This window comes from Helicoverpa zea, chromosome 24, assembly GCF_022581195.2.
Source record: "Helicoverpa zea isolate HzStark_Cry1AcR chromosome 24, ilHelZeax1.1, whole genome shotgun sequence".
NCBI lineage: Eukaryota > Metazoa > Arthropoda > Insecta > Lepidoptera > Noctuidae > Helicoverpa > Helicoverpa zea.
Window position 1 is genome coordinate 2,047,083 of NC_061475.1, and position 23,452 is coordinate 2,070,534.

Genomic DNA, 23,452 nt, shown 5'->3' on the forward strand with positions numbered 1-23,452 from the left:
GGAGGACAGCAAGCCGCACGAGATCAAGCCTAGTCTGGACCGGTCGCACCATGCGCTCGGGCCGCGGCTGCACATCGCGCACAATATACGCACCGAACATTTACAAGGTAAAACATTTCTTTATCATCATCACCACCGCCATCGTTATTATCAACTTCGTTTGTGTTATTAATATTTTATAACGTACTTCCAAAAGTGGTTAAGTGAGATAGGAAAGCAGAACGCATCTTTAATGAGGAGATGGATTGGATAGCTGTAAACCTCTGTTCCAAAAACTTAAAATACTGTCTTTACCATGTCTTTATATATTTGAAACATGCATGTTTGTTAAAAACAATTATGATCTATTTGAAAAAAAACACTACAAAACAAATAGTAGAGTACGACACAAAGACTAATTGAAATTACCCCAAATAAAAGTGACCCCAATGACAGTTAAACAAAGATAATATCCGATATACAGCTTACACATTCACTATTCAATATAACTTCAACGATCAACCATACATAGTTATTTTATAAATAATACTTTAGTGGAAGACTTTTAATATACTAATGTACCTACTCCTATCCAGGTGGCATCCACCAGCAGCACAGTGGGGGTCACATGGCCACAGTGCCGGTCAGCATGTCGTCATCAGCCTCAGACAGCGACAAGCCTGCCAAGCAGAAGAGGCATCGGACGAGGTTAGTAAGATAAAATCAAATGCGGTTATAATCATCGGCAAAGATATTGAGCCCTGACCTTCACCTGCGCAGAAATGATTTATTGCTTTATTGCCATAAGTGTACAGTGCGCAAAGCGATCCCCACTCTTCCGCCAAGAGCTCATTATCCGTGCCGATAACTATATCAATATTCATGGCCAGTTTCACTGGTTACTGATAAAGTCCTATCAAGAACTTGCCTGAGAGATAAACTATAGCTTTCGGTTTCACAGGTCTTGGATAGCAATATCTGGCAGAAATTAAAAGCCGTCGGACAATTGACACTTTATCATAACCAATGAATCCGAAGGTATTTTAAACCTGTGTCGAACTTCGATTATAAAAGTTAGGGTTCCCGCGAGTAACATTTAGACTATTTTATATTTTTGTTTAGCTATTAATATTTGTTGTGCACTTTTAATCTACCCTACCACTATCGAATCTCTCTATAGCTTTAAGGTTAGCTGTAAGAGGACCCAATTCTGGGTTAAGCTCGCCGTTGTACGTAAACTGTCTTAATTCTTTATATATTTATTCTTAATAGTGCAATAAAGAATCCGTTTCCCTTAATAGGATGATGGACACTTACAATAAGATCAGTGCCAGTAATCAAGATGCTGACATCGATATCTTTTCGGATGCTCTAGCTCAATTTCGCTCTAAAATTATAAAAGCAGGATTGATTCGTAGTTCTCACTGATCTCCCATCAATGTTGTTAATTAAGTTTTTTTGTGTTTGGATTTCGTTAATTTTATTGATTTATTACTTGATTTAATTTTGTTTAATTTATCAAATTTTGTATTATTTCATTTTAATTTTAGTTACTTTTTATTTTATTTTATTGATTTAAGTTCTTTACAGCCGACCACGCTATTCTCTGTGAGCGTTGTGCACACCTGTAACTGATTTATTTACACAGAACTAACAATTCTATACTAATATCTGCTTAGCATTTGTAAATAAGTTGTTGGTGTGCCTTGAAATTAAAATGAACGATCGAACGAATTATGATCGATAAATTATAATTCTGTTGTTTTGGTAAAGGTTCACGCCGGCGCAACTGAACGAGTTAGAGAGATGTTTCTCTAAGACCCATTACCCCGACATCTTCATGCGAGAGGAGATCGCTATGAGGATCGGCCTCACCGAGAGCAGAGTTCAGGTCAGTGACAACACTAGATTAAGTTTTCTATGTTCTGGTTTAAGAATAAACCGTTCTTTAGCAGATGTTTGTGTTGAACTTGAAGACTTCCAGTTTTTAACTGCACACATTTATGACTGAGGAATATAACCGCTACATTTATATCCAGTTTTATTACTAAACGGTTTATTATATTGAAATAACTGTCAACAAATAAATTTAAGATAAAAATACCTTTACCAACATCCGCTGAAAACACACAAACATAAAAAGAATTGGTCCCAAGCGTTCACCTTGCGAGACTCCCTCTTCGCACGTCCAGTTCAAAAGTTGCACTATACTGACACATTTCACGGCACCTTCTACCTGATTCAACCTTCGCGGAGCACGAAATAAAAATTAAATTTCAAGTTATGCTGTTTTAAAAGACATGCAAATGGGTGGTCGAGGCAATCAAATGCTTTTGTAAAAACTTCATAGTCGAATAAGTCTATGTATTAAAGTTTTATAGTTGTTAAACTCCGTGTCTTGAGTTTTTATTGCCGCGATATCCTTCGGTAGCCGTGTTTTATAGACTCAGAATATATGACGGGGTAATAATGCAACTGGTTTTTTTTGTTATAGGATTAACATTTTTATTCAGTTTTCGATACCTGTTTAAGTTCAATTATTGAACAGGTTTTTGCAAACATTTTAGAAGAAGAAACAGGTGCTTTTTTACCGGACGACGGACTTGATAATAGTGTGATAGTTTTAGTAGTTTTAGTTCGCATAAACTTCTGTAAAGACTAATATTAAAGTCTAACTATCAGTAATCAGCCACTGTCACTTTGTTCAAGCACTTAGTTTCAAGTTAAACTATGCTTTACATTAGACATTAGTCTTAATTTGTGTCGTGTGTTGACTAATATTTGTATTTCGTTAACACCCGTGACATACGGTCCGTTGGGTTGGCGATCCCGAGTTTTGGTCGAAGTTTGTACCAGTTTTAACAAGTAGGTAGCATCGGTCAGTCGGCGTTTTGATTCAACTAAGTAGTTGTTCAATTATACTTCAGGTATCTAACAGTATAAGACTGTATGATGTTCTTTGTATTAAATGGATCAAACAGTAGGTACTCTATCAGTGTATTGAAATCCATGCTTACCCACAAGATATATGTATTTTGTCCACATGATATACGAGTTCGCGGATGAAAGTGTGATTGATATCTATACATAGATTGGAACTGAACTAATGGATAGAGAACAGGAAAGTTATGTTTTTGCAGTAGATTCGACCAATCAATTTCGTTTGCCAGTAGTTGTAACAGAATCACTAGTACAGACTTATCGTCTCAAGCGTTAATATCCAACGTGTTCGTCAATTTATGCATCAGTGTGTTCCACACCAGCCAGACAGTTGTAATCCGTGAAAATTGGCTGTTTATCGTCACAGTTACTAAGATTAGTGTTACGTTATTCATTGTAACTGTTATCGACTATGTGTTGGTTGCTACTGAATGAGTTGCTTCCATTGATTGGGTCTTCTCATAAATATTGATGACCATCCATAGTTTACGACGTTACGCTTTCATTCAAGTTTTAGTTTATTTCAGATGTATTGCATTAGTAAGTACAAGCGTATTCTTCTAAGTTTTTTTTATATTAATCTATCTATATGGTAGAAAACGACTTTAAATATATTAAATTAGGCTATTTATATCAACTTTTGGTTCAAATATTTGGCGTTATATAAATTTGAATATCGCTGTTAATGCGTGTAGTGAGTACTTTCAATAAAACGCCGAAGTAAATGACTCTGTTACTCAATTAAAGATATTTGCTGTTAAATCTAAGAACGTCTTCGACAACAATTTCTCAACAGAGTTTGTCAAAGTTTGATTTGTTTCGTAACATGACATTGGACGGCAATTGGAATCCACCTAAACCACACATTCGGCCCAAGCAAACGAATTTCGTCAAAGAATCGTGATGTATGAATATAGTCGACGAAAAAAACAAACAACACTAACCTTTACACCTCTGAGATTTAAAATTTTTTAAAAGTAGCGTCAAAAAAGTCGATGCTTTGCTACGCACAATAAATACATAATAAAACGCGTACGAAGAATGTCGCAGTGTGGCGTGAAGTGGTCCCGGAGAAACACACAAAACGAACACAAATGTGTTTGTTCGTCCGTCGGTCGCGGTGTGGCCGCCCGGGCCAGACAACCGGCTACTGTGCTGGCTTCGACTGCTATTGTTTCCCATTGCTTTGTCTAAGCTTCAGGCTTTTAGAGTCATCATTGTTTTGAGGTAGCTTTCCGTCTTCATCTTACCGCGTCATTGTAAGAATTACAGGGCATGGAGTATGATCGTTGTCACAATTTAATTTCATCGTCATCAGTATTGAATCTCTTAGAAGCTATGAAAAACTTACAAATGATTGTTGGAATATGACGGCAAACAAACAAACGCATCATTTAAACAATAAAAAGAAAACTAATTTGAATTGTTTCTGGAGATCGCTCACTCTCTCAACGGCTCCTCGTGTGACACATTTCTTTGTTTAATTTTCGTTGTAAGTAGGTATATCATTTTGTTAGTCGTTAAACCAGTTATTTTAAATATCTGAAAGCTTCATTTCATTACCACATTTATGTCAATACATAGACTTACTCTATAAAATCTTCTCAAATACTGACCAATAAGTAGTTTAAATAACCAACAATGTTTCTTTTACGATTGGCGCAAGTGAAATTGTGGGTGGGGTTGGCTGGTTTGCAGATGTCTTTGGCCAGCATACTTTAGCTACACAAATAATAACCAGTGTTTATATTTCCGATAACTTGTTCTTGAACCTGGTATATAGTTCCTGATCAACAACAAACTGAACAGATCAACAATCACTCTTAAATTGGTATACTTAGGTTCAGTATTTAAGTAATCATCATCATCACCCTAGGTTACATTGATTCAGTGCTGAATTATTATTTTTCTACGCGCCACATAGTGTGGAACTCTGATACAATCAACGATAGCACGATGTGCAGCAGTTTCAAAAATATCTTCGATTTAAATCGTGTCCTGTAGCATGTCAAATATTTATTTTGCGATTGATATTTTAGATTTTGTTACTGTTTTAATATTCATACATTTATTTGTTTTCCACAATATCTTGACAGATGCTACAGTGACTTACAGCTAGGAGTAATTAAGGAGATCCTTTTAGAGCACATCAAAATCAGGTATATCATGCTATGTCGCTCAGTCGGCTGCTTATAGTTTGCCTCCTATGGACACAGGCTAAGGCCGTACTCTGTAGGAACATACACTACTCTCAGACTATTTACAGTGCCGGTCAATTGCAAACAGCGGTTGAGTTCCGACTATTTGCCCGACTTCGGTCCGCACCGTATTATTTAAATATGCAGCCGGCCGAACAAACAGAACTGCTATAATGTAGGTATATGTATGGGAAAATACGAGCTTCAGTTGAAGGATGTGTAGCTAGAAAATACGTTATTTAAAATTTTGTATCTAAGTTTATTGATAGGTAGCTGTTTTCCTTCGGTTTCACCCGGGGAACTATTGCCTTTACGGGGGTAAAATATAGACTATGTTGCTCGTGGATACAGCAGCTTTTTAACAGTAAAATAATTCCTCAAATTGTTTCATACAAACAAAAATTCTTAAAGATTGTTTGTTTGCTTGAACGCGCTAATTTTAAGAACTACTATCACAGTGCTACAATCCCGGTTTGAAAAATTCTTTCAGTGTTAACGCGGGATGCGGGTGAAACCGATGGCGTACTAAATATATTAGTATAGCTAGGAAATCTTCTAAAAATCGAAAACTTCTAAAGACAATTCGTCAATTCGGTACCTAAACCTACAAAAAAATGATGTCTGACCAGTCTGACCTTTATTTGAACTGCGCGATACACTTCTTACACTATTAACATTACGATATCAGAACAAAGAGTGCTTGGAAACTACAGCCGAACATTTTAGCACTACCATAAAAATATTACACAGAATAACGTAACGGTAGGAACACCATATACACGCACATTTGGGAAACTTGTTGGTCTTTCTGATTTTGGAAACCTTTTAGGGTAATAAGTTTTTATGAAAGAACAATTAAAGTCTGTACCTATGAGAATTTCAGTTCTTTCTCTTACGTTTAATTTATCATGTTCCTACTTATTTATTTTATATAAATACATTTTTAAATATTTCTGTAAAAAATAACTAATGACTGGAGGCTAGCCAAATGAGTATCAATGAGTAGGTCTGGTTTTCTACATTACTTACCTATCTTTATTGAAATAAATTTACTTTATACTTCAACAAAATTATTGCAATATTATAAAATCACCGGTATAGAATTTTTACAATTTAATATCTTGGCCACCCTACTCGTTTGATCCGCCGTCGGCCAGTGATGCGATTGCTTTTGTTTGATTTTTCATTGTTCAAAGAATTCCTACTTATTCGCACTTTATCATTATTCATTACATCAAGGTTCGAGACTTCAGCGTTGTTTCATTACGATAAAACAGTTCACAAATAATTGTGACACATTTGTTGTATGGGCCCTCCAAAATATTTATTTTATTCTAGTTTTTAGTATTTGCTGTTATACCGGCAACAGAAATACATCATCTGTGAAATTTTCAACTCTCTAATTATCACGGTTCATGAGATACAGCCTGGTGACAGACGGACGGACGGATGGACGGACGGAAGGACAGAGGAGCGAAAACAATAGAGTCCCGTTTTACCCTTTGGGTACGGAACCCTAAAAATAGTTGAATTACTTCATAAATATTTATTATTGAAAACGTTTAGGTATCGTGTTTTTTTTTTTTGAAAAACATGTCTCTTAAGACAATAAACGATTACATTTTGACAAATTACAATATTTTTTTCAAACTGAGAAACAACTATAAACTAAATCTGTACACCCATTAAAATTTTACAACGCGCATCACTCCTCTAGCGAATCAAATAAAAATAAATAAAAAATACTCTACCCCGTCTGTGTCGCATTTTGTTTACAAAATCCCTTCATTATTAAAAAGATGCATGACCCTAGTGTTGTGACACTATACCGGGTACCGACATCGATAAAAATAAATGGCACGCGTTCCCCTCATTCGATATTCTCGACGATTAGACAGTTAAATGGTCGCCGGGTACGTTACATGGGAAATCTTTTTCTATCATCAATTATTCCGTACCTTTTTGTGTAAAAACTTTTTAGTTTTCCGATGTGATTTTCGTTAATTGTAAAATGGATGCATTCGACAGTTGCGACAATCAGTCTTTTTTGTTAAATATTTAGATGTAATGAATGCCTTTTAACGACATTTAAATTATTGAAAAAACCTTAACGCAAAGACATGTTATAAACATATCGTCGTCTAAATGAATGTTTAATTCGACACGAAAAGCCATTGTTTATTGCGAATATTTTCTTACATTAGAATCTAGCGAAAGATACACACTTATTACAGTATTTTTTTTCTAGAAATCACTAAACATTTTCTTATATTAAAAAAAGCAAAAATACAGAATCTACTGTACATCCCATAATGATCTGGTTATATGCACATTTTCACCCCTAACAAAAATATAATTATATTGAGCAAGTGTGGCCGCCCCTGCAACATTAGGAGGCATTAGCATGCCGACCGCGCCGCGGTATATTAAGATTTATTAACCCAATAACTTAGGGTCCAAGTCCCTGCGCTTAGCCCACCACGACGTGTTATTTTTGATCATAGAATCCTTTTTTCTAAAACAATTTATTTCGCACAAAACAGTGGCAAAATTACTTGGTTATTAGACCTCAGAGTTAAAGATGTTAAAAATAAACAGCTTTAGTTAATACCATAATAGCTTTCTAATATAGAATGAAATGAATCACAAATAAACGAAGGGTCGTTTGTAAACCACAATGTAATCATAATAAATATATTAACACCTGGAACACGTATCGATCGACAGGTGGTGCAGTTATCGACACATCGATAACTTGTGAATGGATTAAGTTAATCACTAAATTACATTTTATTGTTTGGTGTTCGAATTTAATGTTGTTAAACGATTCTTTATGTAAAAGACTCTATGGTTTAAAGAGTAAAGTACTTTTTGCAGTGTATATTTGAGATTTAAATTATAATAAACAAATCAGTATATTTTACACCATCACATTTTTCATAACGCATTAACAAAACCAAAAATTGCACCACATAAACACTTATCACAATAAAAGATAATGTTGCTAGCCAAAAAATAGACCCCGAAATCGAGCGTACCCCATATTATGGGGATTTGGCTGTGATTTAGCATTATTTGGGGCCATTTGCAATAAAATTGTATTGAGGATCAACGGGCGAGTTAATTTTGGTGGCAACACCGAGGTTTGTAAGGGTCAGTGTAGTCGGTTCAGTCCCAGGTGAGTTCAGAAGTAATAAGAAATGAGCGATCATTTGTTTCTTCGGCTAGTAATGGTTCGGGAAGGGACTGTCTGAAAATAATTGTCGAAACTGGGCAACAAATGATGATAAATAATAACCTTCCAATATGTTGAGGCATATTCTTCTTTTATTTGGAAAAAGGCCAAACAATAGACTAGTATCAAATCTTCATGCTATTGATGTGTTATTTCAAATACCTTTCTCATAAAAAGCCAGACACAGGTAAAAATCTTTTGAAATTACTTCCATTCCTATCATTTTTACTTTTAATTCAAGCTCTAAATTCTTCCAGAATAAATGACTATCGTCCCAATAATTTGTGAAACAAGTCTGATTATTCTCGCACTATGGGCTACCTAATTACACGTCCCCCTTTGTCCGTACCCTGGCATAATCCCGGCCCAGGATATTGACTTTTAAATCTGTAGTATCACACCAGGGGTTGCCAGCTGCTCTATTATTAATACGGATTACTGCGCTCAATTAAATACGTGTTTCTGGTTATGCAGTGCTAATATTAAGTTCTGTGTCCACATTTATATGTGGAAATTATTTATGTGTATATTTCGAGTGTTCTTTTGTTGTAGCCTTGTTGGCTGTTGATAATGTTATTAATTTGTAAATTCATTCCATATCGTTTAACATTCTCTTATTGGGTTACGGCATTGTGTGCTAAATAAAATTTCGAGCAATTCATAATTACTGCATTCTCTCATTTCTTTGTCACGCGCCCTTAGATCATTTAGATCCTTTTCTTTATCTTTTTAAGCAATTTCTAAGTAGGCAACTTTAGTTAAAGCTGACTAAAATCTAACTGGAACATTTCTTGTTTTATATCTTACACTTCTACATCAACTATTTTCTGCTTCTATCCTGCAAAGGATCCGTAAAGATACTCCGGCACAAAAATAAAAGCATTTTCTAACCAAACCAATTTTAATTTCATTCATACTGCACAGACGCCCTTTAGAACCAAAGAAAGTAGGTACATTGCAGACCATTAGTGTAGCTGTGTACCAGTTCCACGTTTTGACAGGCACACGCGAACTAAATTAAGTCTCCCGAGGGATCCTCCCTGTTATGAATCCCTGGTACTCCGCAGCTGGCTTTGTTTGGTTCGGGCAACTGCAGTTTTATTTAAGTCTATTTTGTTGTTTTGTTTAAATATTTTATTATTTTCTCGTCTATTTATTATCTACTTATTCATAGTGTCTTCTTGGTTGTGATTTTGAGTTAACTGGTAGCAGGCCGTTATTGCTTCGATAAAGTTTGCACGAAGAACAATAGCTCTGATTACCGACTCTTGCTTTTCCTGAGATTTCGTTCATGGTTTGTCTATGGGTTTCATTTTGTGTTAAGTACCTATCCTGTTTTGAAACATATTATGTTTAACGTCATCTAAGCCAGAATTGATATGCATATTTACATCATCCATTTAGCATTCCAAAAATTCACATTGCTCGTAGTCTTCTAATCTCTAATAATATAATTTAAGAATATATTGTTAACAGCGTTTTTATTTATCTGTTCCAAAATTGCTTGACTTGCACGGTAAGAGCGTGAGAAGGGCTAACATTAATATAAGCCGGGCGCGTTGTAATGAAACGCTTTGAGCGACTTCATTCAATTTACGCGCGCTCGGAAGCCGACGGATTACAGCCGTCGACTTTCATTTCCCAACGACTTATTAACTTTACATAAATATGACGGAAACGCGCAACTTTGCCTAACTCGTAATTATTTCTTAAGTTTTAAAGCGAAAGAGTTGTTTTGTCTTAATGAAACGGATGACTGAAGTGAATTAATTTTTGTAGTAATTCCTTTTCTGTGATTTTCTTTAGAACTTACTAAAGATTTTACTCGAAAACCGACTAAAATGTTATCTTATTCTATGTCTCTTAGATCTTATTTTTAATTCGCCTTACTTCTTTGTCTTTATGAGACGATCAACCCAGGTTACCCAGAAATTAAAGTTGTCTCCCTTCCACTGAGTAACGTAATTTTGTAATTTAGTAGAAAATAGCTGACGCGTTTTAGTAAGTATAAAAATAGGTGTTTGTATAATTATTCACGTAGGCACACAGACGTATATAGCCAACGGAAGCGGGTGGGGTCGTAGTGCGGGATTAGCGTTTCAAGTTCTGTTTATCGATAATTTGATTGAGACGATAAAAAGTGACCGAATATCGATATGTAATTAATTAAATTCAATAGGTTGATTGTAACACGTAAATAAATAATATGATATTAGTTAGCTGAGAAGTTTTTATTTTTGTTTGTTGTTATTTAGCCGCTAACATTAATAAAATGTAATTGTCAGTAAAACGTAACTAGATTTGTGAGACATAATTAAAAATGTTCGGTTTAGTTCTATTTGTACTAGCCATATGTACCTATGCAAACTCAAATATTTTTCAAAGTTTTGAATACCAGTAGACTTCAAAGGTTTTAGCAGGATTATAATTGACAGAGTTTTGAAGATCAGCGCATTTTTTGGACGTGACATTTGGCTATTTGGAGTACTGAAGTTAGTTTTAAACTGCATTCTTTATCTTCAACCACCATTCAATTACGAACTACAATTAGTGCTCACTTCATCAAAACTCACCATTACAAGTATCGATAACATTTTTTATCGACACTCACCCACCACTTGGCGACAGGGCGTGTACGCGCGGGCGCGTATGTATCGAGCGGTGGCTATGTACCGGCTATATACCGCTCACGTAGGACCGACGGAGCTACAATACTGTTATTAATTAAAACAAGAATTTCTGGTAATATTGCGCTGCAATTCCACTGAAATATGAACTATGTAGTTCTGTGTAGGTCGTGTTTTTCTTTGTGCCTTTGCAGAATAGATACAAAGGGATTTCAAACCTTCTTATTATAAAACGCGGTATCAAAAAAGTATGGAGTTTTAACCAGCCAGAGCTTTTAACCTTGAAAAAAACGTTATTATTAGACGAAGTTTATTGCAAGTCCTATTACTATCTATGGTACAAAAGATTGTGTTAGATAAAATCTAACAAGTTTTATGCAGGTTGTATGCATTTTCATGGAAATATTCAGTCTGTCAGTTAGAAAAGAATATATTTATATAATGTATGTCAGTGTTCGCAATAAAAACAAACCAGCAATTTCATGGAGGATTCCTCATGACATTCGGCTCGATGTTGAAAAAAATAATGTATAGGTACATTATTTTTTTCAACATCGAGCCGAATGTCAAAAAATATCATACATTGAAAATGTCTAGCCTAAGATAATTTTAATCGCTTGTATCAAAACTTATGTTCTCATCAAAACGCTATTGAATTTCTGTTTTCTTATTTGAAGCGACATCTTTAGATATTTTAAACGACTGCAATATAAAAGCGTTAACAATTTTCACAAAATTCAGGCCCACTTCAGAAGGTTATTGAATAACAAATATAAATGAAACTATGGAAGCAACTCAGTTTCATCTGTAATGATGCCCGTTTCGCGAAAATCATTTAAGGCTTAAGTAAACTGTAGGTCTCGGCTGTCATTGAACATCTTTGGTAGACGTTAGGGGAAGTCAAAACACAGTAAGTCTGACAACCAGTCTAACCAAAGGGGTATTGGGTTGCCCGGGTAGCTCCTTGTAAGGCACCGATACTCAGCTGCATCCGATGAGACTAATAGCCGACACCAACATAGTTGGGAAAAGGCTCGGAAGATGATTTTAGGCTTATGTTTTAAGACTACTTATTTAATCCGAACACATATATTTAAATAGTATACATTCATATACATATTTTAATAGTATTTTCTCATCTCAAATACAAAAAAAAATCTTCTATCAGCTACAATGTCTGGTAGCAACATCTCCGCTACCGTGACTCCATGTTTACTCGCCTCATTAGACCGACCGGCGCTGGCGCAATTGATAGGCGCCATAGCTCGTGATACACTCATTATAGCCTTGGTTGAATGACTCAGCATTTAACTGTGAAGTGTTGTTGATAAGAGTTTTAGATATCAATGTGGCTGTCAAAATTTTTGGCTTCGTAAGGACTCAGCAAGACTCTTTCGTAAGGATCAATGATTTACAAATAACAGCTGAGACGTATTTTATTTAGAAAGAACATAGAAGATGTCCAGAAAACTCCCTTTGTCTTTGTCCCTGAGACATTTGATAATTTCCAAAACCTGTAGGGAAGGGAGAATAACAACGATGTCAAAATAAAGTCAGCTATAACTGATGATAGGCTATAAGAAGTGTTGCTTAGTAATTTGGATGCTAGTGAATCACTTATAGATTTGAATTCTTTGTGACACTTTATTACTAGTCAAAACACCCATAACATACTTTGTCACATTATTATAAAGCATACCAGACTGCACATCCTTTAACATTACGTTGAAGCTACTAGTCGACCAGTTGAACTTAAAGAGTATACTCCGAACAATATTAATGCAAATGAGATGACTACTTTTACATTTGCATATTTTTTTCACACTCTCAGAGTCTATTGTGTATCTAGAACCTAAGTGCAGATGAATTGACAAACACCGCCACTGCTTTACAAACTTGAAATGTCAACATATTACAGATTTTTGGCGCCAACAGAAAATTCATTTTAACCGGAACAAACAAGAGTTTTGCCAAATTCTCTTGTATTGGTGTAGTGTAGTTTAATTAAATAGTTGAAAGCAGGGACCTGGACAGCAAAGTCATTGATATTTTTTTTTCCATCTGTATAAAGTCAACCAGTCTTGGAAGTAAAATTTTTTTTTTCCAATTGACCTATAAACAGCTCTTTCGAAACGTCAAGCTAGTTATACGGTTCCAAAGTGCAGGAAGTCTCATGCAGAAGAACCAATAAGAAACTCCAAAACACTGTTAAAAAATAACTGAGAAAGTTATTATATCCAAGTGAAGCTTATATTTATATATTAATTAATGAATGATACAAAGTTATCAAAAATAAAATTTAAGTGCAAATGTGGAAAGTATCGTTTACCTACGAAATTTTCCATACACACGGCAGATTTTCATACCCGCTACCTTCTACAACTTGTAACAAGCCTACTAGCTTCACTCACCCGCTAGCTGACCACGAAACACAAACATGAGCCTCTAACTGAGGAGTCACGAGTGCAACACCTCACGTTTTAGAAACTGTACCGTATGCCCAATTAGACGCCTCGCTTTATGAATCTCATTGTATTGCACAAACGTACAACGCACAGGGTCGAGGGAGATGTGGCCGCCATTTGCCGTTTGATTGGGCAATCGATAAACAAAAGTTTGGGACGTAAGTCCCACATTACACAATATTTTCAACATATTCTGAAATCGTGAAGGTATTTATTTCTACAAAGCCTTAGGTAGGCCTACCAAAAAATATGGTCTGATCGGATTTAGACCAAATGATTGTAATGGTATCCAAAATTCTCTGATGAAGGACGTAGGCGGGTAACTGGAAGCCTACCATCAAGACTGTCGCATTCAGAGGATTCAGTAGATAGATGCAAAGCTACAGATACATAGGCGAGAATTAAAATTACTTAAGCCTCAATAGTGTTTCTTCACAATTTTTATGCTGTTTCATTTTATTGGTTTTAAGGATCTTTTTAAACGTAGCTCAAAATTATCAACAAAAAAAAAACTGTTTTTTCAGTAGCCCCAGTACAGTGGGCTCATCGGCAAACTATACTTTAACTTTTATTATTATCCTTATCATTCATAACAGTAGTAGAACACATGCTGCGCCGACCCCAAACCAAATTGAGGTAAGGGCTAAATGATTATGATAATAATCATTCAAAAATATTTGCAAAAAATTAAATTGCAGAATTCCTATATATAATACTATTCAATTCTAAAGACCATAAGAATATAAGAAATATCGCAAGATTACTTACTGACCGATCGTCGGCCAGGGCTAGCTGTCAATATGTTCGATGACCGGGATCAGCCGTCCTATGGGAATCAGCCTGATACTCGGACTTATTGCAAGATGAATGGGTTTGGCTAAACCACAGTAATTTTGGGTGTATGAATTCTTTTTATTTGGACTAAGAGTTACAACTGACTATTTGGGCATGTAATTTATGGATACTTTAAGACATAACAAGATTGTTTGATCGTATTTGCATAATTTCAGGGTACAAAAGTAACTAAGAATATTTTATTTTTCAAGGAATGTCGGAATCTTAGGACTCACATTAGTTATGTTTCCAACTAATATTAACAGTATAGCCTATGCAATCATTAATAATCATAGCCCAATTAACAGTACAATTCTCCGCAATCACGTAGCCATTCAATACTAAACTGTTTTTAATTGCGTGTTGGTGTGAAGTCTTACCATGTTTACCTACAATTTAATTCAAACCAGAAAGGTCTTAAGCATGTGTCTTGAAAACAATATCAGTACAAACTTAACACTCTTCAGACTTTAATATATTTTCTTACAAAAGTACATTTGTTTACTGTGAAGTTAAAAAAATACAAACGAAAAGCTTGGAAAACCTGTATGTTTGCGAAGCTAGCATCCCAACCGCTGACACCATAAATAATAGAGTTCTGACGGTGACAGTTGCCAAATGAGTATATCTCTCTCGTTCACTCTATGTCCTCTCGCTTGCACACAGTGAGGGTGCACTATGGTACAAGCGGAGGCGGGAAAGTTGCTTTTTATTCTATACGGCTTGAAATTCTGCAAACATTTGTTAATAATGGGAATCTTATATATTTTGAATGGGTTATTAGAGTGTAAAAATGCTTATGAAAGGTTTATTTTAGTGGGACCACCAAATAAAAGTTGGCCCACTCATTAGACTAACTTAATAATTAAGCAAATTCTTTTATCACATTATAATTCTTCAGTAGCTTTGGGCTGTTGTTGTCTAAAGACTTAGGTGTACCACTTCAACCAAGAAAAAAAATTAAGTTACTACAGAGCTACTTCAGGGTAGGATTCAAAAAGTGCAAATTGTAAGCTCGTAAAAATTGCTTTTGAAAATCGACTTTCTTATGCGCGTTCAATGAGGACTACCGCGTATGAAATCGCCGCTAGAGGCGCTTGTGTAGCGAGAGGTCTTCGAAACGTCAAATGCCAGCGTTTGTTTACTCGCGAGGGTTTATATTTCTAATTAAATTAATATTGTGAATATTTAGCAATACTTTAGATTAATTATGGCAAATACAGATCAGGGTTCTATAAATGTCACTGCTTTGACAAACTTTAATCTTTCGGAAACTTATGTTCGCATTTCTTTTTCGAGCAAAACGGCACTGCGCAACACTGTGGCATCGCTAATACATTCACACTATAGTTCTATTGTATTACATATGATCTAATATAATCATCTAATGTAGATATAAGTTTTGGCGCTCATAATACGAACTTTGATTGTCATAGTTTTAGACCTCACGCTACAGCTGTGCCATCTGGTGAAACAAAAAACGGTAACCCCCATCGTCATCTAAATCGCTGTCGCTTATCACAAAGTGAGGAGCGTGATTTAAATTTTTAATGCATAAAGGTTTTCGCGCGGTAGGATAGTTTTGTTTCGTTTTACTGTTGTTCTGCTAGTTCTATGATGTTAATGTTACTGTTTGGTGATCATTATTTACCTACTATAGTCACTAAAATGTGCGTTGTAGCTGACATTTCTTCTTAACTCTTAAAAACTGTATTTTTTTCATTTCAGAAACTGTACCTATAATTCTATCACTTCGACGTTTTTGGTGTTTTATACCATAGTTTTTAATTTTCATATAATTAGCTATTTATTCATCGAAAAATATTTATCCCTTCGTCTGAGAAATTGTAGGTGCGTGCAGCACATAGTATCCTACCAAATTTTTATCGAAAATACGTTATAATTATGAACAGTTTAGACATAAAAATATACTTAAAAACTAAGTTATACGATGTAGGTACACAATACTGACTACACCCAACTAACCCTACAACATGCATTAACGGAGTCCTTAAAAATCAGAAAGTTGACTTATTCCAATCTTTTTCACAACTTGCGAAAACTTCACAAGCCTTAAACCGTTGGCAGAAGAATGACAAATGACGTGATCTTATCCCAGTATTATCAGAATCAATAAGACAGGATCCGTTGACAAATGACGCGCGATTTCGGATGATCCCCACGTGGTCGGTCTTAGGGCTTTTCGCTTGATCGATGATAATCGGAGAAGGGTGAACTAACTTATGGGATATCTTAGAGAGAACGATGGTCAGTTGTGCACGTTTAGCAAGGTGTGAATTTGAAAGGTACCTATATTTTTTATGGGATTTTATGATGATTGAAATTGCAAAATCTCTGAAACTACCGTTTTTTTTTTTACTTCTTTGTCATGGGTAGTATTCTTATTTAGTTAACCTAATTTTCCCAAATGCAAGACGAAACAGTACCTCTACTATAAGTTTAAAGTTTAAAGCATTTGTCGATCTTCGTAAAAATGTTGTATGGCAAATACAGTCCCTTCAGTCATCGAAATAGCGCGTTCGTACGCGCTATTTCGTACTACGATTACCTACTGTTTTAGCCCAACTGATATCAATGTCAAATGGTAACCAAATATCAAACAATGCAAATTAATCATTAATTCCGTTGTTCCCAGGTATGGTTCCAGAACCGTCGAGCCAAATGGAAGAAACGTAAGAAGAGCACCAATGTGTTCCGCTCCCCTGGCGCACTGCTGCCGTCTCACGGTCTACCACCCTTCGGCGCGGGAGACGTGTGCAGTCCCGGAGTGTTCGCTGACAGACCCTGGTCTATGCCGGCTGGTGAGTTCTGTTAAAGCAAGTTAGAAAAAGAATAGTTAGAGTCAATGTTAGTGGAGACTTTTATGTCTACAGCCCATCGGTATCAGGTTTTGCAAATTATCCTATGGAGCTGTTATGTTTGATTTCGATATGTAGGCCTAAAGTGATGATAATACATATAGGCTTAAGGTGAGCAAGTCTTTCACTTACTTCGAGGAATTTCAATTTCAATGTTGATGATACTGTCAAAATGAAAGGTTTAGGGAAACTAGTGAGCTGCAGGCTTATTTGAGTTACTGCAGACCTAGAATTTCAAAAGCAATTAAAAGGATAAATGTTGAGTTATGGAAATATAATACACTAGAAACTTTACCAAGTCAGCGGATGATTTACTGAACACCTTATAGGTGCTCTTCACACTGCCCCGCATCACGCTGCATCTTGCGTGTCGACGCACCTACGCGCGTTCCTGCGGGAGTGCAGATCTGCATCATCGTGCGGGTTTTTCACGCACTCACGCGCGTAGGTGCGTTTTGTAAATTCACGCACAGCGAGTTCCATTTTCAAATATACAAGTCATGCCCATTCAAAATCACGCGCGGCATTGCGGGATTCAGTGTGTCATACCTTGCGTCTCGCCCCGCACCTACGCATGTATGTGCGTGATCCGCATGAACGCGCGTGGATGCATTTTCAGTGTGTTGGACTATGCGTGTTTTCCATACAAATGGAGATATTTCCATACAACGAAAAAAAACGCATCCACGCACTACGCTGCATCATGCGGGGCAGTGTGATAATCGCCATATAGTCCAAAATGCTACTAAAATCCTTTTAAGTTCACATAAAGTTATGTTTTTTATGTAATAAATAATGTATCTTATGTTACAGGTCTAGGCCAGCTATCTCAAGGTGGCGTATCAATGGGAGGGTTCGGGGCGGGTGGTCTGCCGCAGCTGGCCGCAGACCTCAACCCTTCGCTGCCCATCAGTTCTGTCGCCTCAGGACAGCCCTACCAGGGACATTATCCGCTCAACTCACTCGGTAAGTCACAATACACGATAAATTCATTTATTCAAAGTCTGAAAATCAGCACTTTTTGAAGGTCAAGTTTACTAAAGAAGCCCCAAAAACGCTCGCCCTTCACCACTTTCTATGTATTTTAGCTAGAAAGAAGAAATGGTTGAAAAGACTCCCCAAGATGTGTTAGATTCAGACTAGTATTTACTCAAGTTCTATGGATAAAGTCTCTATGTATTCGTGTCCATGTTTTTTTTTCATTCTATTTGTTGGCTAAATGGCTACGGCAGCTGTTCTTATATTAAGAGATCAGCCAGCTACGTAGGACATATTATAGTGAACGAATATTTACACAGAAACAAGTGCACTTGCTATTCCTTCAACCGCATAGCCCGATGGGACGGAAAATCCGACACGACCGGAGAGAGAGCAAATCTGCCAGCATAATTGCTAATCTAGAGGTGTTGTTCCCAGGAGACACGATGATGTCGTACTGCAACAACATCAGCCAGCAGCAGCAGGGTGCACTGGAGGGCTCCCCCACGCCCCCCCACATGGCGCACTGCGGGAACAACAACGCCTCGCCCACTGCCTCCGGTAAGTTGTCTTACATTGTCGACACCACGGCCGAGACCACGACACTATGTGGCCTCTTTCTGTGGTTTGGTGGCAGCTCATTTTCCAAAACAAGCATACGACTGAAGAATGGAGACTTACTAATTTAAATGTAGATTTTGGCCGATTTTTCAATCTATCTGGCGGTTGAAAAATCGGCCGTTAAGCGAATATTTTATCTTTATTCACAGATTACTTAATAGTTACTACGTCTTTCTTGACCAGGTAACGGCGGAGAGCCTCCAGAAGAAGAGGTATGGCGCGGCCACAGCATCGCAGCGCTCCGGCGACGCGCCTCCGAGCTATCCGCCGCCATTCCCCCGTATCTGCAGCTCAACTACGACGCGCACAGCCCCGTCTACTGACCGCATAGCCCCGTCTATTGACTGCACAGCCCCGTCGACTATTGACCGCGCTTCTCTTTAGATTGACCGCGCTATCCTTTTATTGTCCGTGCTACCCCGCATGCGGACTGAGCTACCCCGTCTATTGACCGTACTACCCCGTCTATTGACCACACAGCCCCATCTACTGACCACACAGCCCCATCTACTGACCGCACAGACCCGTCTACTGACCGCATAGCCCCGTCTATTGACTGCGCTTATCTGGCTATCCTTTTATTGAAATTTCTGAAGCATCTACTGACTGAGCTACTCCGTCTATTGAATCAGAATTAGTCGCATCAGAATCAGAGTCAGTCAATATAAAATATTTTAATAAACGATGTGTGTGTAATCTATTTGAATCGAGTCAGGGGTAAGAAAAATGTAAATAATTCATGGCTTTGTCTTATTTGTTTAAACACCAAGTATACGAAAGTTCAGTGTCAAATATATTTTCGATATTTTAAGATTCTGACACCAAAAATACGTATGGAATCACCTTAAATGGGTGATCTTGTATAAAATAAAGATTTTCTTCATGAACTACATAAGTATACGTATTTACAAAATGTTCAGCGCTAGTGCGACATCAATTTATTGCGATTTTTCAGAGACATTATTACTTACGATAAAATTGTGAGCTGTATTCAAGAAAATACATGTATACGCATTCGTACAATAATAAATTATAGTTTAATATTAAGCTATTTATTGTTTAAGTGAGTATAAAGTATTAAATAGTGTTAAATAGCCGTAACATTAATGTATTTACGAAGTTTGACGTAATTGATATGAGGTTATAGATTTAGGAACAGATTCTCAACATTCCAAAATGTAAAGGTACGTTTTCAAAACTAGCTGCCGACGGCAACCGTTTTGGATCAAAGCGACTTCAGTATGTGCAGTCGCTCTCAGATATCGATCGAGTTGCAGTCACTGCAAGTGCGGTCGGCAGTTAGCATTCAAAACGCACCTTTAATGTAGAAATACCTGAACATCTTTTTGTTTATTCGGGCTTCGTCATATGTATGTAATATCTTGTGAATACAATTCAATGTAATCAGTATTAACAGCATTTGTTTCTAGAAACTAAGAGCAAGACTGAGCCCGAATGTAGCTGGATAGCCACATACCTAGTGCAGATAAATACAATATTTTATGCAATAGGGAATGTGATAGTAAGATTAATTAAGCCAAAGCTGTGACATTCTTAATGAAAACTCAGCTTAAAGCGGAAAAACACGTGTGCTCATTATTATGACAAAAATATTTTTGACATCTTGAACGTCAAAGTGACAAACGTCAAATTGAGAGATAGGACCTTGTCCTGATAATAATGAGTTCATGGTGCCCCTAAATCAAAAAGTTTATTCTATGGTAAATAAATAAATAGTTTTACGACAAAAGAGGGTAATTTAGAACAGTGTGTAACTTGAAACATTATTGTGGACATGTGACTCGCAGTGTTTTTCATAATTCAAGAGATATTATAAAATAAAACTTCAGACCTTATGCTGTATACGGAATTTTGATCCAAATTATGTTTTGTGTGTAAATGTATAGCTAGATATATTCAATATAGATAAAACAAAATTGGAAACTCACGGCCACTGTATTTTATTTTATTTCTATTAGTTGAAAGTGGTTGATAGTTCCTATTATGTTTTGGGCTCCGAAAACTCAAATCGTTTCGTTTTTTTTTATTTTTATTTTTTTAAATTGAGAGGTTATTTCCGTCCGTTGTTTTGTGTAAGTTTTTAATGCTTTTTACGTTTTTATTAACATACAATTTTCATTCGGAGCCTTCAATTTATTTAGAATCTCTTAGTTTTAAGTGTAACCTGTATCATACTATTATTTTTATGTATACCTAAACCAAAGGGACTTCTAACTCATTTTGGATTAATAAAACGCAAATTCTTCTACATCAATTTTTTTGAAAAATAAGTACGTTAAGTACATACATTTCTTTTCTATTTCGATTTTTCTATAAGTAAAGGACTGAGTGGTTTGATAATGTTTAGAACAAAAATAATATTTTAATTGATTACGATAATCGCTCGCTCCGTGTATGTATAGCCTACATTTTAGAATTACAGTACTAGCTATTAAGTATTATTATACATACATACAATAAAATAGACAATGTTCAAATTCTATGTTTCATTTTCAAAACAAAACATTTATAGCCAATTATTTCATTTAACTCATTGCTCTTTTTCATATATTTTTTTTAATTATTAGTTAGGTTTATTTAGGGAATAAATGTGGCAGTTTGATTTTCTACACAAAAGCTGTCAAAAAATCAAATAATATTTTGTTTGCGATAAAAGTTATCTGGCGATCGACGAATTATCGACCCTGACCCTGAAGTTGGTAATTAAAGCCTATCCCTAATATAAGCGTCCAAAATATACCTAAGGCCAAAAAGAGAATTGCACAAAAAATTAAAAAAGAAAATTATAGCGCAAACCTAAGCTATTCCATCAAATATTATAATGTACTTACTCATGTAGTACAGCTAGTATTACTAATCTATAGGAACTAAATACATAAATAAAACAACTGAAATTAAATAAAAAAAAACAAAAGCAAACTTCACAGAAAGCAACTAGTAGCGACATCTCTTGATTAAGTAAGGAAACAACGAGGGTTTAAATAAGGGTTAATTTACAAGCAATCTAGAAAACAACATTATACACATACATAATACCTAACTAAAATGCAGTTTACATGAAAATCAATTTTCATGTTGCCGTATTTTAGTGTTCCTTCGTCTTTACCAAATTCACAAACAGTGCAGCTAGATGGCGTGAACGCAAGTTGCGCTCATGTAACGCAAGATGGCGCTTCCATAAATCATAACGTTGCCGCCAATATATTGACCTAACAAAAGCAACTTAAACAAACAGGTGCCAAGTTACCTATTTAGTTTTCAAACAAAATGTCCATAAAATCAGAGAAATCATTGCTTGAAGAATGTTCAGAAATAATTGAAAAAAGTTATTCAGTGAGGAGCGCGTCCGATGAAAGCTTATCATGGTATGTAGTCTTTTGTTTTAATAGTAGTTTAATTGATTTTTAAATAAAAACAAAAACATGTTTTACTGAAGTCTTAAAAGGTGGTAAGAAGGGGTACCTACTTTGTTGCCCGAGTCTGGGTTGAGGAGGTCAGAAGGTCATTCGCTCCCTGTAAAACGCTGGTACTCAGCTGTATCCGGTGAGACTGGAAGTCGCTCCCAACATAGTTGGGAGGAGGCTTGGGAGATGAGATGGTAATAGCTTTAAAAAATTATAAATCTTTCCTTAGTGATGATGAAGATGAAAGTCTAGCGCGCGTGCTCATGAACAAGATGACTCCGGCGGTGCTCAGCAAATTAAGACGTTGCTTCAAAAAGAACAAAGAAAGGACCAAAGCGCAAGATATTGACAGGTAAATAATTATTTAAGAAATATTTACAGGTCAGGTAATTACAAAAATCCTCTCTTTTCTAGCTCTGTTGAGCTCTCGCTATCCGGATCCCTACAACTCTGCAGTACTTCAATAAGTTCCATAAACTACGATTTGAATTCGTATCTATCTGTTTTTCTAAAATGAGATTTGGTACACAACAGTTTTTTTTTTGTGTAAAGACCTTTTCTGTTTAGCATCAAAAGAAAATAGGTACTATACTAAAATAAAATACTATAATAAATAATAATGATATTTTTCTAAATACATAAACTAAAAATATGTTCTATTTTCAAACATACAAGGCGTGTAGAAGAAGTGATGCGGGCAGCTGCCGCGGAAGAGGGCATAGAGTTCGCGGAAGCCGCTCCACAGACTCAAGACACTCTATGGCTTGATGAGAACGGCTTTGTGACATCACTCGATAACATATTCGGTAAGTAAGTAGAAAAATACAACAAAAATTGTTCGGACGTCAGTGTCTGTAAAATATGTTTGCAATGGCCAGGCAACTTTCTGACAACGTGGCAGCCACAAAATGACTAGATTTTAGGGTGCGTCCTTTTGCTTTTGTTGCTGGAGCAAGTAAACATGCGCAAGTGACAAGCGCCAAGAGCACGAGGCTGGGCATTTTGCTTTGGTACATGCGGGAGTCGCTGGACCCGCACGTTTTTAAAATGCTTGTAACCTGCGCATTTGCCTCAACATGCGCAAGCTACATGCAAAGCGTAGATGCACCATTAAAGAAATAGGTAATTATACCTACAACGTGAAGTCTCAGGAAGGTCTTTTTTATTTAAAAGTCATTACATAATAAGTAAGAAAATCTGCTGCAGGTCACCACAAGTACACAACACATGCCCACAAGCTGTTCCAACTCCTGGACGGCTTCAGCAGCGGC

The 23,452-nt window shown here is 36.3% G+C and overlaps 1 protein-coding gene across 1 annotated transcript; it reads left to right on the forward strand.

The window, feature by feature from the left end:
- Nucleotides 1-592: 592 nt before the first annotated feature.
- On the forward strand, nt 593-21,681 carry LOC124642332 (homeobox protein orthopedia-like). The gene is made up of 6 exons (XM_047180719.1): nt 593-687; nt 1,753-1,870; nt 16,935-17,100; nt 17,971-18,123; nt 18,574-18,696; nt 18,940-21,681. Exons 1-6 carry the CDS (start codon nt 608-610, stop codon nt 19,077-19,079), a joined length of 780 nt encoding a protein of 259 aa, XP_047036675.1. The 5' UTR covers nt 593-607; the 3' UTR covers nt 19,080-21,681.
- Nucleotides 21,682-23,452: the final 1,771 nt, after the last annotated feature.

Excerpts from the sequence above, each read along its gene's own strand:
- LOC124642332 (XM_047180719.1), top strand. The coding sequence starts at position 608 with ATGGCCACAGTGCCGGTCAGCATGTCGTCATCAGCCTCAGACAGCGAC. Across the intron at positions 688-1,752 it reads CAGAAGAGGCATCGGACGAG|GTTCACGCCGGCGCAACTGA; the intron begins GTTAGTAAGATA and ends GTTTTGGTAAAG. Across the intron at positions 18,697-18,939 it reads CGCCTCGCCCACTGCCTCCG|GTAACGGCGGAGAGCCTCCA; the intron begins GTAAGTTGTCTT and ends TTTCTTGACCAG.